This window comes from Phoenix dactylifera, unplaced genomic scaffold, assembly GCF_009389715.1.
Source record: "Phoenix dactylifera cultivar Barhee BC4 unplaced genomic scaffold, palm_55x_up_171113_PBpolish2nd_filt_p 000767F, whole genome shotgun sequence".
NCBI lineage: Eukaryota > Viridiplantae > Streptophyta > Magnoliopsida > Arecales > Arecaceae > Phoenix > Phoenix dactylifera.
In genome coordinates, this window is record NW_024068138.1 from 3,988 (window position 1) to 24,929 (window position 20,942).

At 37.4% G+C, this 20,942-nt stretch overlaps 2 protein-coding genes across 2 annotated transcripts; both read right to left on the minus strand.

Moving 5' to 3' along the window:
- Positions 1 to 17,153: 17,153 nt before the first annotated feature.
- Positions 17,154 to 18,210, minus strand: LOC103710840 (zinc finger A20 and AN1 domain-containing stress-associated protein 6-like). Its single transcript, XM_008796746.4, has one exon. The coding sequence runs from the start codon at positions 17,901 to 17,903 to the stop codon at positions 17,409 to 17,411; it is 495 nt and encodes a 164-aa protein (XP_008794968.1). The 5' UTR covers positions 17,904 to 18,210; the 3' UTR covers positions 17,154 to 17,408.
- An 891-nt stretch (positions 18,211 to 19,101) lies between these two features.
- Positions 19,102 to 20,736, minus strand: LOC103710839 (pentatricopeptide repeat-containing protein At1g32415, mitochondrial-like). Its single transcript, XM_008796745.2, has one exon. The coding sequence runs from the start codon at positions 20,734 to 20,736 to the stop codon at positions 19,102 to 19,104; it is 1,635 nt and encodes a 544-aa protein (XP_008794967.2).
- Positions 20,737 to 20,942: the final 206 nt, after the last annotated feature.

Genomic DNA, 20,942 nt, shown 5'->3' on the forward strand with positions numbered 1-20,942 from the left:
ATAATAGTCCCTTAAAGTCCTTTCTTTATGTATCAAAAGATACCATAGATGACAAAAGATAAACTTTATGTGCACAACCATAGTCATGTATTATTAATCAAAGCTGTAAGCATTGTTCACAAAATGTGAATACAAAAATGAGAGAAAAAGATCATACATCAAATAAGCTAATAAGTCCCATATGATCTACATGATAGTGTTAAACTTTAGCCGACATGCTTAGTCATGAGATCACAATCATCAGCTCGGTACTGATAATACTGATATATTCAATAAACACATTCCCAGATCTTACTTTATCTCTCACACCAAATATTTATTCTATGTGCTTATTATGGTGGCCCACTCTTATTATTCTTAGAGAAAAAATGCAATCATATCATCAAATAGATCTTTATTGGCTTGATATAGAATCACACCTTAGTGCTGCTATGAATTCTTAGCTATATAGCCTGTGAGTCCGCTTTCATAGCATGCAACAAATTCTGCTTCAATGGTTGATGAAGGAGTTATAAGACTGCTTGATGCTTCTCCATGATAATAGGCTCCCCAGCCAAGAGAAAAACATATCCTGAAGTAGACTTCTTGTATCCGAACATCCAGCAAATCTAAAATCTGAATATCCGACAACCTCCAAAGAATCTATTATGTCTATAAGTAAGCTTGAAGTTCTTGGTTCTTTGTAAACCCAAAATCACTGGCTGCAATCAAAATATCATCCTGATGACCCAAAGATTGATTTTGATGATCACAAAACCTTGAAGTAAATACTAATGTTTATGTTGCAAGGAGAAAGATATTTATTTTGCAAGGAACATAGCAAGTTGGAAGAAGGCCTCCAAAGCTCTCAAGTTGGGAAGAAAGCTACAATTTTATTGGCCCAGCTTAAAGTTCAAAGGATTCAATTTGGAAAGAGTAAAATCAAAGAAAAAATTCAAAGAATAGTCTTCGAGTCGACTCTGAAGGATTTCGAGTCGACTCCAATGTTTACCGAGTCAACTCCGGAGAAGTTTGAGTCGACTCCTAGGAGTCACAGGCAGAAAAGTCAGAGAGCAGTTTTCGGGGTCTGAGATTCGAGTCGACTCCAGTGGGAACGCGAGTCGGACTCCGATGGTTTGTAGGTCGACTCCAAAGAAAGCAAGAGTCGACTCTCAGCGGAACACAAGGAAAAAGTCAGAGAGCATTTTTGGGACTCTGAGATTCGAAGTCGACTCCCGCATTGCACGAGTCGACTCCGAGACTTCGCGACCATCAACAGACAGAAAACCAAGTTACTGCCTCTGAGATTCGAGTCGACTCCCAGACAGCTCGAGTCGACTCCAAGACAGCTTCACATCAAAAAGGCAGAAGACCAAGTTTCGCAAACTGAGAGCCGAGTCGACTCCAAGGAAGTTCGAGTCGACTCCAAGACTGGACGAGCCAAAAGAACAGAGGATCGAGAGTTCGGACTTTGAGATTCGAGTCGACTCCAGGACAGTCGAGTCGACTCGAGAGGACAAAATTCAAAATTGGATCCACGGACTTCAGTGGATGAGCCGACTCCGAAATTGCCAAGTCAGCTCCAGAAGTTGGCGAGTCGACTCCGGGTTAAGACGAGTCGACTCCCAGTCGAGGATGCACCATAATTCAAATTTGGAACAGTGGCCGAGTCGTCTCCAGTAAAGCGCGAGTCGACTCCGATCCACGGTAATATTGTCAGGAAGTGCAGACTGTGTCCAACGGCTCTATTTTTGTTTCATAACGGCTATATTCTTGTTTCCACGCCATCTAAAGCTATAAAAACAAGAAGAGAGCTAGGAGAGAACTCATGAAAGTGGGAGAAAACATTTAGGAAAGAGATTACAAGGAAAATCTCCCATAAGCACAAAAAGGGCCATCCAAAGAGAAATAGAGAGAAGAAGAGCTTCCAAGTGAATCCCAAAGCTTCCTCTCCATCAAGTGTGCTGCCTCGGTGATCCTCTACTTCGTGCCAAATCAGAAGAGGGTCAAGTAAAGAAGAAGTCGAGCTCCTTCATCTTCAAAACTCGTTTGAGGACTTCACTTTACTCTATTTGTTTATATTGTTACATTTGCTTGTTTAAGAAGCTTTGATTTGTTTTAAACTTTGTTTTATTATCTTGTAACTTGATTCAATCACGGGATTGAATCAAGGGGTTAAGGTTTGTTGGTGAGCCAAAGGGAAAACCAACGGTGTAAGGTTTGTTGGTGAGCCAAAGGGAAAACCAACGGAGATAGGTTTGTTGGTGAGCCGAGGGTAAAACCAACGTGTAAGGGTTTGATTGTGATCCCGGGAAAACAATCGGAGTGGTTCTAGTCGGTGAGCCTGGGAAAACCGACCGAGTTCGTTGTGACCTCGTAAAACAACAAGTTGGGTTGTGAGCTTGTAAAACAACCGGCTGTAATCTGTAGGATTATAGTGAAATTCCAAGAAGTCTTGGGGAGTGGATGTAGGTGCTGGGGTGCACCGAACCACTATATGTTTGTTTGTGTTTGTAATGCTTCTGCTTATTGTCTAACCAACACACTCACTTACTTAGATAAACTGCTTGCTTAACTCTTATCTGCACATCCTTTAGTTGCAAGCATATTTAATCAAGTCACATTCTATACATCAAATTGTTGCTAAGTTTAACTTTCACTGCGCATATTTACAACTTAGCATAATTAATCAAAAAGTACTAGAAGTAGCTTAAAAGTTTTAAAAGACCCAATTCACCCCCCTCTTGGCTTGTATCTACTGGGCAACAAGTGGTATCAGAGCCAGGTTCTCTATAGTTTCTTGCCTTGTGTTTGACCTAACCGTCAAAGAGCCAAAGATCATGACAACTCAAATAGATAGTTTTCTAGGAGAAGGACAATCAATTGATACACCTCCACTATTTAATGGCATAAATTATACACATTGGAAAATACGCATGCGCATTTTTATTCAATCACAAAACTATTATTTATGGAAAATCATAATAAATGACCTTCACACACTCTCTCAAACTATTAATGAAAAGGACTTAGCACAATTGAATGCTAATGCTATGAACATATTATATTGTGCTATTCAAGAAACAAAGTTTAATGAAATTTCTGCATGCTTATCTGCTAAGGAAATCTGGGATACTTTAGAAATATTTATGATAAATCTCAGATTAGCTCACATGTGCTTCAATTGCATACTAACAATGAGACTGCAGAAAAAGGTGTTGAATCTCCCACCTCAGTCGAGTCGACTCCAAGTATTTCAGAGTCGACCCTCAAGTTAACCGAGTCGACTCCAATTATGTCCGAGTCGACTCCGAGGCAAACCAGCTTCCTAAAGACAAAGAAGAAGAGGAAGCAAGAAGAAAGGAAGAAAGAGGTAAAACGCAAGAAAGCCTTGACCAAGAGAAAGTCAGACAAGGATTTGAAAGTTAGGAGCAACAATGAACCACAAGAGGTAACTAATTTATGTCTTATGGTACAAGAAGATAAAGTAGAATCTGAATCTAATCTTACACCAAATGAATTTCATGAAGAATATTCTTATAATGAACTTTTGAATGCTTTTCATGATTTGTATGGTGAATGTAGAAAACTAGCTATGAAGAATAAAAATCTTAAGAAACTAACTTCTGAAAATGAAAGCTTAAGGTCGTTTTCAGAAGAATTGATTCAGAAAAATCATAACTTAATTAAAGAAAATCAAAACTTAAGTAAAGAAATTAATCAATTAAAAATCTGTTATTAACAAATTCACCGTAAGCTCTGAAAGATTAAAAATGATGTTTGAAAGCCAACATGCTGATTTTGATAAATCAAAATTTAGCTTGACTCCTTCACTTAGCCATAAATCTCTAGAGAAAAAGGTTATCAATTTACCGAGCAAACCATTAAATAAGATAACTTATTTCAAAAATGAAAAGGATGGGAATAACAACTTTACCTATCGTTCTAGTATAATTAAATCAAATGGTAAAGTTATTACTATTAAACAGATATGGGTTCCAAAAGGAACCATATGTCCTAACTCTCAAGGACTCAAGCAAGCTTGGGTACCCAAAATGAGAAAATGAGGATGTACACATAGGTGTACCAAGGTACCCATGGAACATAAAGAAACTTAAAAAGTTATTAACAAAAAAAATAATAATGAAATCAGTAATTCTTGCATCTCATCATTATTTGTGCTTTAGTATTTGATATGATTTGCTAGTAGTGATCAATTTTGTGATATAGAAAATACTTTTGGAAATATAATCAAATCATTTCATTTTACTCACTAGTGGATAAGGTGCTAAATGATTAATCAACTTATTAAGAATAACTCTATGAATTCTCTATATGCTTGATTGAGAGTTTTTATCTATGGCATTATTGTTTATTGATCATAGATATGATAATGTGTACTTGGTATGCTTTTGAATATATGCACTATGAATACCAAGATTAAAGAAACCATATTTGGCATATGAAATCAGCTCATGCTAGTATGTACTTAATCTCAAAAGACCTTGCCATAGGCTTACTTAGATTATCCTCTTAAAGGTCAAAGTTTTACTATGCATGCTAACTAAGAAAACAAACAAAAATAATTTCTAAATCTAGAGATGTTGTTTCCATCACTAAGTTTTCACAAGCTTACATTGGATTTGTTTTTGGCAAGTAAAATTAAAGTATTTTCTACATTTGCTAAATCTTGTGAAAGGGATCAAATGAAAAAGGTTTGCAAACTATGAAAGTAAAAGAAGTATCATGGCATAGTGATTGAAAACCAATTTTGTGTTAAGTTGTGCACAGAAAAATAATATTTTCAGCACCAAGGACACCTTAAGTAAAATAGGATTAATAGAATTCTTGAAGAAATGAAAAAGACAATTGTGTATGATAGTCATCTACTTAAATGATTTTTTAAAAAAAGCTATCATCACTGCTTGTCATACATATGATTTCTATTAGATCTATTTTTGATGAAAACTCCTTTTGATCTTCTGAAAAATGGAAAATGAACCATTGCATATCTTTCATATTTTTCAGTCGTACATGTTATGCTTGATATGTTCTCTTGAAAAATAATGCCAAATCTAATAAAGATATTTCTATCCTTGGATATCATTCATCAAGCAATGCATATAGAACATTCATGAAAAATTCTAGTTGTAGAAGTATCAATTCATTTTATTCTTTATGAGACTAATGATCTATTATCAAAATACTAAAATCAAATTATATGGTTAAATCTTTTACATATAACAATCTGAAAAACTTGTTAATTAGAACCAAATTGGATTTTTCAGATATACACTTAATGATGACTACTAGAAGATTAAATCAAGAAAAGATGAAATAGATCTTGATAAGATTCTTGCATGATTAGAAGTAAAAATCACATTTATCATTTGTTTGCTTTATAAACGTTATATCCTATCAAATGAGTGTGTAGAATGGACTCCTATGTGCCTACTTTATATATGTTAGATAACCACCATATTTGAAAACACTCATTACAAATATGATAAAGCATTATATGATTTGAAACAAGCATCAAAAGCATGATATAAAAGCTTAAGCAACCTTTTTGATAGAAAGTAATAATGATAAATCTATGTATCAAAAGGAAGAATCTGTGACATTATTTTTGGTTCTACTAATGAAGATTTATATTTTGACTAAGCTCATACAAGGTGAGTTTGAAATATGTATGATGAATGAATTAACATCTTCTCTCAAACTCCAAATTAAGACAAACAGGAAAGGGGATCTTCATTGACCAACATTAGTCCACAAGAAAACTCTTATAGAAGATTGGCATGAAGAAGGTATATCTATGACCCCATCTTGTAGAATTTGAAAAGGATGAGCAAAGTAGATCTATTGTGTTAAAGCTGTATTGAAGCATGATAGAATAATTATTTTATCATACAGCTAGTTAGACCAGATTGTATGCTCATTATGTGACCGTGTGCAAGACTTCAATCTAACTTTAATTAATCATATTTTATTGATAACAAATAAATCATAATCTGAATTTGATAGAAACAAATGTTTAAGATAAATTGATTAAAACATAGTTAACATATCTTATTGATAATTATCTTAAGCAAATAGAATCTAAACTAAATTGACTTGAACTATCTTGGTTAATGAATCTATCTCTTTAGTTCAAATGATATGTGCTTGCTTATATTTAGGCAATCTCTTGAGTAAAGTGACTCAACATGCAACTATTGTCATATCTCATATTGAGTCATCTAATTAAAAAATATATATATGTTGATGAATGCTTTGTATCTTAAAGAAACTAATGACCTTCCTTCAAGAAAGAAAAATGAGAAATTTCAACTTGAAGGATATCTTCATGTAAGATACACTAAACATTCACATGCAAACAAGAGAGAGGATCTTCTTCAGCCAAAAGTTCACACATAAGAAATCTAGTTTGGCTTGAAGAACATATAATGAATAGGTAATTTTAGACACCTTTCTCACAAATTAATTGAGCAAAGTCAATAACTTAAATCCTATTATGGCATGATTAAATTCTTTAATTATTAATTTTTGATATCATGTCTATATGTGTATTGACTGACTTATACTTTTAGAAATTATTTCATGGTTTGCCCAAACTAAAATATATCTTTGCCTATGTCATAACCATGAAATACACAAGTATATGCTTAAAATTTTGATGTAAAATAACTTGTGAGAAGTTATGAATCCTTGAGCACAATGAAAATGTTGTTTGCATAATACACATCTATATGATACATAAGATTATCTCTTTACTCTACTCTTTCATGTAAATTACTTGAGAATGACAAAAAGGGAGAGAGATAAAGAAAAGAAAATGGACATTGTTCAAGAGATGAAAAATCTGAGTAAAGGCAAATACTCCAATCTTAAGGAAAAGCAAAACAAGCATAGTATACTCGGAACATTTGTGAGACGTTTGGAAGAGATAAAATCTGTAACTAATTACACTCAAACAGGAAAAGTTAGAAGTGAACATTTTAACCTTTCTATATTGCTCATCATAGGGATGGTGCCAATGGGGAGGCTAGTGGTAGTACCCGGCACTATTTGACCCAACTATTCGGTGTAGGGCATATTAGGGACGGCACAAGAGGGAGGCTAGTGGTAGTACCTCGTGCCCCTTCCCAACTCCACCGGATAGGGAGTAAATAGAGTATAGAGCATAAGAAAGTAAAAAATGAAAGACAAAGTAAATGAAAGTATATAAGAAGAATCAAGTCATCTTTTTTTATCACTTGAAAACATAATTTAAGGATGAAATCAATGCAAGATTATATTTAAATAGGGGGAGTTTATTTGAAAAGAATTGATTTTGATCCTTGACATGCGTGTTCTTATTATTTTAATGCATGACTTAACACATAACATATTTTGCATGTGGCCTGATGTTCTGAATTATGAATTCCCAATATTTTGTAATGTTCCATGATTGAATGTTTGAAGTACTATATGAAGTTATTTTTATTCTATTTCAGATTTGTCATTCACAATCATCTCTAAAATCTGAAAGTAGAATAAAATTTGTAAAAAAAAAAGGAGGGGAAGAGAAGGATATATCTATTTAGGAAAAATGAATTGATTTTGTTTTATCTTTCAACTTGCCTAATTTTAGTATATAATGTTCTAATTCACACCAAAATTCAACATAAATACAAATATTCTGAATATGCTCTTATATGTTTGAAATATGTGTTTTCAATCGTAATGATTTAAGATGAGCTACAATGTGGAAGATACATATCTCAAATTATGATTTTGAAAGCCTCTATTGAAAATCCTTATGTAATTCAGAATCTGATTTTATATAAAAGCTTAAACTCAATATGATTTTTTAAATAAATTCTTAATGTAAGAAAAACAGAATTAATTTTGATGCCTTGGTTGATTGCTCCGATACGCATCAGAAACATATCATTTCTTATCTTCAAAGTATACTAATATTGGTTCAAATGATGTGGTCTTTCGATGATCTTGATTGCAAACAAAAATTTCTAAATATATGATTTTATTTTGATATTAAAAGGATTTATTGTGTTTCATGTATACATTGCTGAAAAACTATGATTAAGAAATTGAGTTCTATAAATATATATACCTCAATGATCATCTATATGTTTTTCTCCCCTACATTATTAAAAACTTCCATCAATAGAGTGAATGATCTTAAAACTAGAAATATTTCAGCTCACTCAAATGATTCTAAAAGAAAGAAAATGTAAATGCGGTTGAAAGAAACTAAGCTTCAAATGAATCATTTTCTGATTGATATTTCTATACATTTTCTCTAAGATTAAGAGAAAGCATAACTTGTTCGTAAAGGATTAGAAAGAGTAATTACTACAAATTTTGGAATAATACTAGATTACTCTACATTCTCGATATTACAGGATTTCAGTGTTATTCACGTTTATCACTATAATCTGAAATTCAACAATTTAAAATGATTAAAGAAGAATGCATCTTTTGAGGGGGAGCTTTAGATATTCAGTATCCTATCCCAAAGACACTTTATTTTGATGCATGCTTTGAATTTTATGGATTGATTTTGATGAACCTCCTTATATTGCAAGACATGCTTTAATTACCTTGAGATGAGTTCTATAAAGGTTGTCTTATCTCAAACCTTAAGTCTTATGAAAATAAGCTGAAACTTATAGAAAATATATTTTTGAGATTGACAATTTTGTTGAACATTATCTTAGGATTCTAAACTCTTAAATGGAATGATCAATTGAGGGGGAAAAAGAAAATTTCAGAAGGAGAGGTCTTATTGGACTTAATTGCATAAATCTATAGCTAAAGGAGAGAGAAAGAATACTAAATGAAAAGTAATCCTAATACTCTCCAATATGTATCATCTGAAACTTAAATCTGAAAATTTTTATGATACACCTTGAGGCGTGTTATTTGGTTAGTATATCTTATGCATCACTCATGAACCAAATTACAAATCTTGAGAGCCTCTAATTTAATGAAACAAGGGGAGAACAATGTATTAAATTTTCTGGAGTATCTCTTAGAAAATCTATTTTGAACCTCACTAATGAGTCCTAATTGGCTTGCTCTTTGGAACTTCAATTTTGTGCAAATTCATTATTTTATGTATCAAATTGTGCTTATTTTCTAAAGAAATAAAAGAAAGTCTTTAAAAGAGCTCTAAGATGTATCAAAAATTGCATGAATGTATATTTTGATATTTGTGCCCCAATGCTCCTATTATCATAAAAGAACTTTGAAGTCATTAAGAAAATTAATTAAATTGCTCTCATGGTTGATAAAATACTTAATAGATTGGGCAAAAGGTCCTAAATGAACAAGCTTTGATACTCATTATTGAAGAGAGGTTAGATTTCCATTCGTGTGGTACTTCTTGAATTAACTTAAGAAAGATTCCACCTACACTTGCTTAGAAAACTATCTGTGGTATCACATTCGATGTGTTCTGCTCTGAAATTGCCTTGAGTTAATCTGATTCTAATATTATTGCCTTGAGTTATATGATTCATATCCTTGCAATAATTTGACTTGCAAATCAGAGTACAATAAGGAAAAGAAATATATGAGCATTCTGATCTTTGTGCTTAATGTTTCACTATCTTTTTGATGTTGTCAAAAAGGGGAAGAAATCTTTAAGTATATGCTCATAATGCGTTGTGTTTTTGAATTGTATTACAAAGCTGAAATTGAAATATGTTGATTATGTTAAGCTGATTAAATCTAAAAGCATTATCATGAAGTATGTTTTAAATATACATGTCTTCTACTTCATGCAACTCAGCTATGTATTACTTCTAGAAAACAATATCTTTTATATTGCATATACTCCAAGTTTTGTCATCATCAAAAAGGGGAAGATTGATGACCCAAAGATTGATTTTGATGATCACAAAACCTTGAAGTATAAATACTAATGTTTATGTTGCAAGGAGAAAGATATTTATTTTGCAAGGAACATAGCAAGTTGGAAGAAGGCCTCCAAAGCTCTCAAGTTGGAAGAAAGCTACAATTTATTGGCCCAAGCTTAAAGTTCAAAGGATTCAATTTGGAAGAGTAAAATCAAAGGAAAAATTCAAAAGAATAGTCTTCGAGTCGACTCCTGAGGATTTCGAGTCGACTCCAATGTTTACCGAATCGACTCCGGAGAAGTTTGAGTCGACTCCGAGGAGTCACAGGCAGAAAAGTCAGAGAGCAGTTTTCGGGTCTGAGATTCGAGTCGACTCCAGTGGAACGCGAGTCGACTCCGATGGTTGGTAGGTCGACTCCAAAGAAAGCAAGAGTCGACTCTCAGCGGAACACAAGGAAAAAGTCAGAGAGCTTTTTTGGGACTCTGAGATTCGAGTCGACTCCCGCATTGCATGAGTCGACTCCGAGACTCCGCGACCATCAACAGACAGAAAACCAAGTTACTGCCTCTGAGATTCGAGTCGACTCCCAGACAGCTCGAGTCGACTCCAAGACAGCTTCACATCAAAAAGGCAGAAGACCAAGTTTCGCAAACTGAGAGCCGAGTCGACTCCAAGGAAGTTCGAGTCGACTCCAAGACTGGACGAGCCAAAAGACAGAGGATCGGAAGTTCGGGCTCTGAGATTCGAGTCGACTCCCAGGACAGTCGAGTCGACTCGAGAGGACAAAATTCAAAATTGGATCCACGGACTTCAGTGGATGAGCCGACTCCGAAATTGCCAAGTCAGCTCCAGAAGTTGGCGAGTCGACTCCGAGTTAAGACGAGTCGACTCCCAGTCGAGGATGCACCATAATTCAAATTTGGAACAGTGGCCGAGTCGTCTCCAGTAAAGCGCGAGTCGACTCCGATCCCAACGGTAATATTGTCAGGAAGTGCAGACTGTGTCCAACGGCTCTATTTTTGTTTCTAACGGCTATATTCTTGTTTCCACGCCATCTAAAGCTATAAAAACAAGAAGAGAGCTAGGAGAGAACTCATGGAAGTGGGAGAAAACATTTAGGAAAGAAATTACAAGGAAAATCTCCCATAAGCACAAAAAGGGCCATCCAAAGAGAAATAGAGAGAAGAAGAGCTTCCAAGTGAATCCCAAAGCTTCCTCTCCATCAGTGTGCTGCCGCGGTGATCCTCTACTTCGTGCCAAATCAGAAGAGGGTCAAGTAAAGAAGAAGTCGAGCTCCTTCATCTTAAAAACTCGTTTGAGGACTTCACTTTACTCTATTTGTTTATATTGTTACATTTGCTTGTTTAAGAAGCTTTGATTTGTTTTAAACTTTGTTTTATTATCTTGTAACTTGATTCAATCACGGGATTGAATCAAGGGGTTAAGGTTTGTTGGTGAGCCAAAGGAAAAACCAACGGTGTAAGGTTTGTTGGTGAGCCAAAGGGAAACCAACGGAGATAGGTTTGTTGGTGAGCCGAGGGTAAAACCAACGTGTAAGGGTTTGATTGTGATCCCGGGAAAACAATCGGAGTGGTTCTAGTCGGTGAGCCTGGGAAAACCGACCGAGTTCGTTGTGACCTCGTAAAACAACAAGTTGGGTTGTGAGCTTGTAAAACAACCGGCTGTAATCTGTAGGATTATAGTGAAATTCCCAAGAAGTCTTGGGGAGTGGATGTAGGTGCTGGGGTGCACCGAACCACTATATGTTTGTTTGTGTTTGTAATGCTTCTGCTTATTGTCTAACCAACACACTCACTTACTTAGATAAACTGCTTGCTTAACTCTTATCTGCACATCCTTTAGTTGCAAGCATATTTAATCAAGTCACATTCTATACATCAAACTGTTGCTAAGTTTAACTTTCACTGCGCATATTTACAACTTAGCATAATTAATCAAAAAGTACTAGAAGTAGCTTAAAAGTTTTAAAAGACCCAATTCACCCCCCCTCTTGGCTTGTATCTACTGGGCAACACATCCATATATAGGACTAGAAAAATATATTTACTCCCACTCACCATAAGGTATATACACTGATTAACAATGTTCTCCGTAAAACCATATGAAGTAACAATGTTGTGAAACTTAATATACCATTGACGGGAGGCTTGTTTAAGTCCATATATGAATTTTCTTAATTTGCAAATTAGATGATTATCCTTAGATGAAAATCCTTCAGGCCGTTCCATGTGCACCATTTTCTCAAGATCATCATTCAAGAAAGCCGTTTTCACATCCATCTGATGTAGCTCTAAGTTAATGAGCTACTAGTACCATGATTATCCTAAAAGAGTCCTTAAAAACTAGAGGTCTCATGAAAATCGATTCCTTCCTTTTGATTGAAACCTTTGGCTACAAGTTTAGCTTTATATCGCTCAACATTACTAGAGGAGTCCCTTTTAGTCTTAAAGACCCATTTACAATCAATGACTTTTGCTCCTTGTGGTAACTCAACGAGATCCCAAATTTGATTCTTAGCCATTGATTCCATCTCTTCCTTCATGGCATCATGCCATAGAGAGGAATGATCTCCTATCATGGCTTCGGAAAATGAAATAGGATCAACTTGAGGTCCAACATCAAAGTCGGATTTTTAAAGGTATACAAGGTAGTCGCTAGATATTGCTGGTCTCCTTATTCTTGAGGATCGTCTTAATTCAATAAGAGGTTCTGTATGAATTTGTTCCTCAAGACGTGGTTGCTCTTGAATTAGTTGTTCTTCAATTATATTTTGAACTGGATTTTGAAAAGCAACCATATTCTCAATTGATTCACCACTTGGTTTCACCAATTGGTTCCTTTATTTCCTCAAATGATATGGTTCGAGGAAAACCTCTCCCACTAAACTCATGATCCTCAAAAAATTTAGCATTTCTAGCTTCAACGATTCTAGATGTGTGTGTGGGACAATAAAACTTGAATTTCTTGGAATTTTCAGCATACCCAATAAAGAAACGGCTAACTGTCTTGGGGTCTAATTTCTTCATGTGTGGATTATAAATCCTCACTTCAACTGGACAACCCCATATGTGTAAACATTCTAAACTTGGTTTCCATCATTTCCACAGCTTAAAAGGAGTTTTAGGAACAGCCTTAGATGGAACCCTATTAAATATATATACAAAGGTTTTTAAAGCTTCACTCCATAGCTTGATAGGAATATTCGAATGACTAAGCATGCTCCTTACCATGTCCATCAGCGTACGATTCCTTCTTTCTGCCACACCATTTTGTTGTGGTGTCCCCGACATTGAATATTGAGCAATCATGCCCTCTTCTTTAAGAAATCTAGCAAATGGCCCAGGTATCTGTCCAGATTCTGAGTACCTTCCATAATACTCTCCACCCCTGTCTGACCTAACAATTTTAATTTTCTTTTCGATTTATTTTTCTACCTTTGCTTTATATGTTTTGAAAACATCAAGTGCCTCAGCCTGATTATATAAAAGATAGAGATACATATACCGAGTATGGTCATCAATGAATGAGATAAAATATCTCTGACCATTCAGACAAGGTGGGATAAATGGTCCACAAAGATCTGTGTGCATTATCAGAAAAGTCTCAGAACTCCTTTTGGCTCCTTTAGCGGTCTTGTTGGTTTGATTTTCCTTTATGTAATCCACACAAGTACCAAAGTTGGTAAAATCAAGAGTATCTAGTGCCCCTTCATTTACTAACCTCTTTATTCTTGCCATTGAGATATATCTCAATCGCCTATGTCATAATAACGAGGAGTTCTCTTTAATAATATTCCTCTTTATACCAATCTCATCATGCAAGTTCGAAAAATTAGTTTCATACGTAGGATCTAAATTAATGTTGAATAAACCATCCGTCAGAAAACCATCACCAACAACATTATTGTTTTTCATCAAAACAAATTTCTTATTACTGAAATTGAATTCATAACTAAATGACAACAGTCTTGAAACAGAAATCAAATTTCTAGAAAAAGATGGAATATAAAAAGTTCTTTCTAGATCCAAAACATAACCAAAATGCAAAACTAATCTAAATGTTCCAACTCCTTCGACTGATGAACTCATCCCATTTCCCGAATAGATGCATTGTTCACTTGTCGTTGGTTTCCTTAGGGAGAGGAAGCCCTGCATGATTTGGCAATGTGAATTGTAGTACCAAAATCAATCCACCATGTATTATTAGGAACATTAACAAAATTAGACTCATAACACACAAGATAGTAGATTACCTTTCTTCTCGAGCCACTTTCTATATTTGGCACAAACCTTCTTCATGTGTCCATTTTTCTTGCATTAGAAGCATGCAACCTTATTGCCTTCACACTTGAAAGACACTTTAGCATTCTTTCCTTTAAAGACACCTTTTTCTTTATGAGTTTTTCCTTTTTTTTGAAGTGCTAAATTAGCAACTTCAAGAGTCTCATGCTTTAATCTCTCTTCCTCCTGAACACACATGGTCAAGAGTTCATTAATCGACCATTTTTCCTTATGTGTTATAGAAAATTTTAAAAGGACCATATTCCTTAGGAAGAGAGTTCAAAATACAATGTACCAAAAATGACTCTGAAATCTCTATATCTAAACCTCTGAGTTGAGCAGCAATTTTCCGCATTTCCATAATGTGTTCGCACACACCTTTAGAACCGTTATGCTTCATGTCTGAAAGCATTTTCATCAGGGTGCTAGCCAATGCTTTATCAGAGCTGATAAATTGCTCTTCTATGGCCTTCATGAAATCTTTTGCCTTATGGCAATTAGGGATTGAACCCCTGATGCCCTTATTGATATAAGACTTAATGAGCAGCAAACTTAAGCGATTAGATCGCTCCCACTGCTCATAAGAAGCCTTATCAGTTGGCGAACTTGATTCCGTAGGGATGGATGGTTCATCCACATGGAGCGCCAAATCAAGGTCCATGCACCCCAAAGTCAACAAAATCTTATCTTTTCGGTCAGAATAATTATCACCATTTAATAATGAAACCTGAGACGATTCAGTACTCAAAAATGTAGTAGAAATAACTGTAAAAATCAAGAACATATTATGCTATGAAACATTTCAAAATTAAAGTAAATTCAAACCTCCCTGTGGGCAAAGGTTGCAACATGCATTGAATTCACTTAAACTTTATTAATAAGACTAGTAAATATCACACACTAAAATAAGAAATTTTCATTATCTGTGGACATAGAAAATTCTCATTTCAGTGATGAATCCACTATCTTATTCTAATTAAGACAATAAAATAATTATTTTTCTGTAGGCATAATAATTATTTTATTAACTTAATTGCAATATTGGATACCATTTAATTCCTTAATTTTGTCTCACGACTCTGAATGTGATCCAAATTTACACGTCATAATAATTTAAGATGTTGTGGCTACTCCCAATTATCATGATGTTTTATTTAAAATGGTATTAAAATAAAGCTTTAATGGGATAACTACTTTATATGAATGATTATAATTCATTTTAATTATCCCAAACAATAACTTTCTATTTTTTTCAAAGAAAAATAATGTCATGAGATTGTTCATCTTTAAAACATGCAGATATGAACAATTTAAATAATCAAAACTCATCATAAATTGTTTATTTATGCAATAAATTTATTACAGAGATCAATATATAATTATCAGTGTACTGTTTTGTAATGAAATTCAAGTATAGGGACCAAATAAACATATTTGAGGACCTTTATGTAATACAACTTTGTTCTGGGGATCTTATATAAATTTCTAAAGCCCCTTTTCTGAAATAACATACTGTTAGGGGGTTAATTGTAAAAAGCACAATTTTGGTCAAAACGAATTCGGGTTTTTGGCCTAGAAACTCGAAACCTCTTAACTCCTTTTTTTTGTATCTGAATTCAGGTTGCGGGTTTCGGGTTCCAAAACCCGAACCCGGACTTCACCTTCTTCCCCAAATAATCGATCGGAAGGAGGAGAAGAGAGAGCCAAACCGGCGACCTCTTCCCGCCCAAATAGTAGCGGCGGCCGGCGGAATCCCTTGGACGGCGGCCCGCCGCCTTCTCCCCTCCCTGCCGACCGCCGGTTTCCCAGTGATTGAGGGGAGAACCGGCAGTCGTTCTTCATGGCCGTCGGGAAGAAGACGACCCCCTTCACCTTTTTCTTTTTTTTATTGTGGCGCGGCCCGTCGGAGACCCATGGCCGCGCCTAGCTAGTGGTCGTTTGGGCCACTAGGAGGAGGCCACGATGCCTTGCCGCTGCAAGCCGGCGGCGGCCGTGGTCTTCTCTCTCTCCCTTTTCTTCGTTTATGTTGGCGCGGCCATGGCGGCCATGGTGGGTCGCAGCAGCAAGCCAGACGTCGGTGCCGGCTCGCCGGGCAACAGGCCGCCATGGCTGCCTCCTATGTTTTTCAAACATGAAAACGGGCTGAGGAAGGGATGGGTTTAGTCCCACATCACCCAAACAAAAAGCTTATGCATGCATAAATAACATACTCAGTTTTTCTTATTCCAAACAGTATGAGCCGGCGGCCGACTCTTTCTAGTTTTTTTTTTTCAAACACGGCAACGGGGTTTAGTCCCACATCGGTTAGCCAAAACTACTTACATATGTTTAAATAACATGGGTTCTCTATGTATGCGAAACAACATGAGCCAGAGGTAGGCTCTGATACCACAATGTAGGGTGAATTATGCATAGCGAAATAATAAATAAAAAAAAAAAATTTACTGACCTTCGCCCATGTTGTTCAAGCACAAAGATGTCGCACCAGAGAGAGAGAAGAGAAGAGACCCCACGAGAGAAAGAGAGGAGATCCGGATCTTCTAACCTATGCAGGACTTGAGTACCTTAGGTGATGGATCCATAGGCTTATTTATAATGCTAAGTTAAGGACCCGTATCCTTATCCTTAATGTTTATCTCTAATAGTTTCCATTCATCATGGAAACCACCGGATAAGATAAACTCTTCTTTATTTGATTAGATTTAAATCACCATTTAAACGAGGTTTATCTTGACGTGGGATAAACTGATCAAGTGGGCCACATCAGTCTCCTAATTCAAGGAGACGTGCTAACAGTTTCATCTGGATCACCTTTTAAATCTGTAATTTTGTGGATTTCCCTGCGGGTTTTTGGTTTTCTTGTTCCTATGTTCTAGTCGAATATTTTTTTTCTCATACATGTTGCCCCTTCTTCTAAGATCAATTATACATGGTTTGGATGGGAAAATGCTTAATTGGAATCCACAAAACGAAAGCATGCCATAGTTTTCCCCACAAAACACCATCACATCAAACCATCAAACAAATTGCATAAATCATAACACCTAAACATATATATGATCGAGTTGAACACATATAGCTTTAAATTATGTAACCAAGAGCTCCCAATCCAACTCCTAGATAGAACCAAACTGTACAAACCCCAGCAACAAATGCAATCAAATAGAGAGAGAGAACGGACCTAAACACTTATTCTCCAGAGACATCACCATAAATTTTCCAGGGACATACCAGTGTTCCACGGCTGGCTGCTCTACCGTCAGATCTTCTCGACCTTGTCGGCCTTCACGACCGGGTTCGCCTTGGCAATCGCATCCTGGCCAGCTCCCCTATAATCAAAGGCGCAATTGTGCTTATCGGAGTATCGGTGAAGCGAGCAGAATAACTCCCCACAGCGGCACTTGAACCCCATCAGCCCGACCCTCTTGTTGCAGAAGCTGCACCGATTCGGGGTCTCCTTCGCCGGCGATTCTCCCGATGAAGCCCCTTCCTCCGCAAAGCTCCCAACTTTGGCCTCACCATTGCCTCCCAGGGGCTTCTCCTCTGCCTTCTTCGCCTCCGCCGAAGGCGGCACCACCGAAGTCTCGATCGAAGCCTTGGACTTGCTCAAGAAGCAGTCTTTATAGCATTTCGAGCAGAGATTATTGGTCGCCGGGCTTCCGAAGAAGCCGCAGTTGTTGGCGCAGAGAGTTGGCATGTTGGGGGTTTGGAACTCGGTCTCCTCAGCCTCCCTCTTCTGGCTCTCCTGCTCCATCTCCAGCGAACAAACCCTGGCTCGAGGTGGGGCGATCGATCGATCAATCGGCGCTCTTCAATTCAATTCCCGCTAACGAATCAATCATCAGAATCAAATCCTCATCGATTCGAACCCAACAACTGGCAGCCAGAGCCGATCATCGAGACCTCGATAGAATCGAGAATCCTCGTTCTCGCACAGATCGGAATCGACAAAAGATCTATCGAATCCCTAACCGATCAAGATCTATCGGGAACGCCCGAGAGACATCCGGAAGCCTAGCGTCCGGAACAGAGAGAGAGAGAGAGAATGAGTTAGCTGACCCTTATCGGGAGATTCTTTTATATATTTTTTTTCTTGGGCTCGGTCAGTTGGCGATTGATATGGGAGTGATATCGAACGGTTGTGATTGAATAGGCGGTGATGACACTCTGGATTACGCTTTCTCGGGGTTCCGGTCAGCTACCCGCTGCCCGGGGCGAGAGCAGAAGCAGCTTTGCGGTGGTTGGAGGGTAGAGACGGACACGAGGCAGCGGAAAGAAACTGAAGCAGTCGGTGCGCGTCACCTTCCGTGACTTTAAGGAACCATTCACCTGCCGCTCTTTATATTTCTGTCGATATTTACTTAAAAAACAACAATCTATATAAGAATCTATTTTATATGATATTATCTTTTATTTTAATAATAACTTCTTATAGTCCATATGTGATATACATTACAATCGTATTCTTATTTTCAATTTATCCACTGCACTGATTAACTACAATTTGGTTGGTTAAAACTTCAAACTTAAGCTAGCCTACAAAATTATCACCATGTCCCTCTTTTGCCAAAGTAGGTAGCTTTGGTGCTGATGTATAAAGCCATTGTATGCTTTCTCATATGAGAAGTCACTTTCTAATGTTTATAAACATGAGATCAACCAAAAGGGCATGGCTATAGAAAAATATAATTTACAAAGATATGCACATAAATTATAAGTTAAGAAGACCCATTTTGGAAGGTCTATTCGCAAAAGATTCTCTCTCAACCCTTGAATCCAAAGCAAGCATGTTCATGTCCTTTAACTTCCATTGTTCCTCTCTTTATCCATCTGTGTATGCTACCAGAGAATTATAGATTATTGAGTACATGATGGACATGAAGCAATGCTATGGTTCCTTGCAGAATCAGGATTCACTTCGAGGTGAAGCAAGACTAAATATCGATGAGATTCTACGTTTGCACAACCCAGCTGCATCCAGGTTCCTTCCTCAACTCTTTCTTCCTTATCAAATCAAAGAGTCTTCTTGATTCCTCTATCTTATCCGTTCTGCCATAAATATTTGCCAATCCTAAGTAGCTCCTGGCATTACAAGGCTCCAATATCTGTAGCTCTTTCGCTGCAATTCTTCCCATATCAGCGTCGCCATGGATCATACATGCATTGAGAAGAGCATGCCATGCAACCGAATTAGCTGCAAGAGGCATGCTGCCAAGCAGACTATGAGCTTCTTTTAGCCAACCAGCTCTTCCAAGCATATCCACAACACAAATGTAATGATCTAAGCTCGGGTCGATGCCATACTTCTTTCTCATGGAGTGGAAATAATCCAGGCCTTCCTTAACTAGACCGCCGTGGCTGCAACCCGTCAGTATAGCGACAAAAGTATTGTGATTGAAATTCTTCGAATCTAATGCTTTCTCTGCTATCTTCAAAGCTTTTCCACTATATCCATTTTGCCCAAGACCTTGTATCACTGAATTCCATGAGACCTCATCTTTCTTTGGCATTTCATCGAACACCCGCTTCAATTCCTCGCTCAATCCACAACTCGCGTACATGGTAATCAATGAGTTGCAAACAAAGATGTTGGACCAATAGAGACCAATCTTTACTGTGATTGCATGTATTTGCCTTCCAAATTCGAGCATTGTTAAAGCGGCGCAGGCACTTAAGATGATCGAGTACGTAGACGAGTTGGGTTTCATGCTTCCTCCCGATCTTAACAAGAGAGAGAGTCTCAGAGCTTCCTCTCCTCGACGGCTTTCCAATAACCCCGACATTGCTATGTTCCATGAGAGCGTGTCCTTTTCTTCCATAGAGTGAAAGATCTCGAGAGCTTTGTCAATTAACAAGTGATGGGTATATGCATCCATCATAGCATTCCATGATCCCAAATCCTTCCACCTCATTCTATTAAAAATCTCTTCCGCTTCGACCAGGCTGCCCAGTTTGGCGTTCACATCAATCAAACAGTTGTGAACAAAGACACACCCCTCGCCTTCTTCGTCCAGAAGCTTTGCTATCAAAGACTGTATTTGCCTTGCCGCCGCAAGTGATCGGATGCAGCCGCAGCACTTAAGCAGAGCACTGAAAGTATGTGAATTGGGCAATATTTTTAGCTTGAAGAGGGCACCATAGAGGCCCGAGAAAAGCTTCAGAGCTTCGACAGGTTCATTGTTCTGTGCGTAACAAGATATCACCGCGGTCCAGGAGAACACATTCTGGTCCCGAGATGGAATGGAATCGAAGAGATGGCGTGCTTCCAGGACCAAACCGGATCTCGAGAGGCCACTGATCATCGATGTGTAGGATGTCGAGTTCCTATGGGGCATTTCATCGAACAACTGAAGGGCGGAGCCCACGCGGCCAGAGTCGACGAGGACGGACAGCATCGCGTTCCAAGAAATTTGGTTCCTTTGGGGCATTTTCTCGAATACCTGGACCGCCTTGTCCACCTCTCCCCTCCTCCCGTACTCCATGATCATCTTCGTCCGGCATACTGTGAGCTTCGGCGTCGCGTTTGGTTTGGAGGCGAAGGTGAAGAGGTTTGCCAGCCTGCGGGCGCCGAGCGAACGCGAGGACATGCGGCCTTCGGATAGCCACGGACTTGGACTTTGTCCGAGATCCTCGCTCTATTTATGGACTCAGTAAGGCCGGCCCAGATAAAAATGGGCTTGGGCTAAGATAATGAAGCCTTGATGAGTTTATGAGAGGTTTTCGTTCTTCTTTTCCGAATTGGGCTAGGGATAGACTAGGCACGAACTGGACCCAGCACAGCCCAATGAATTCT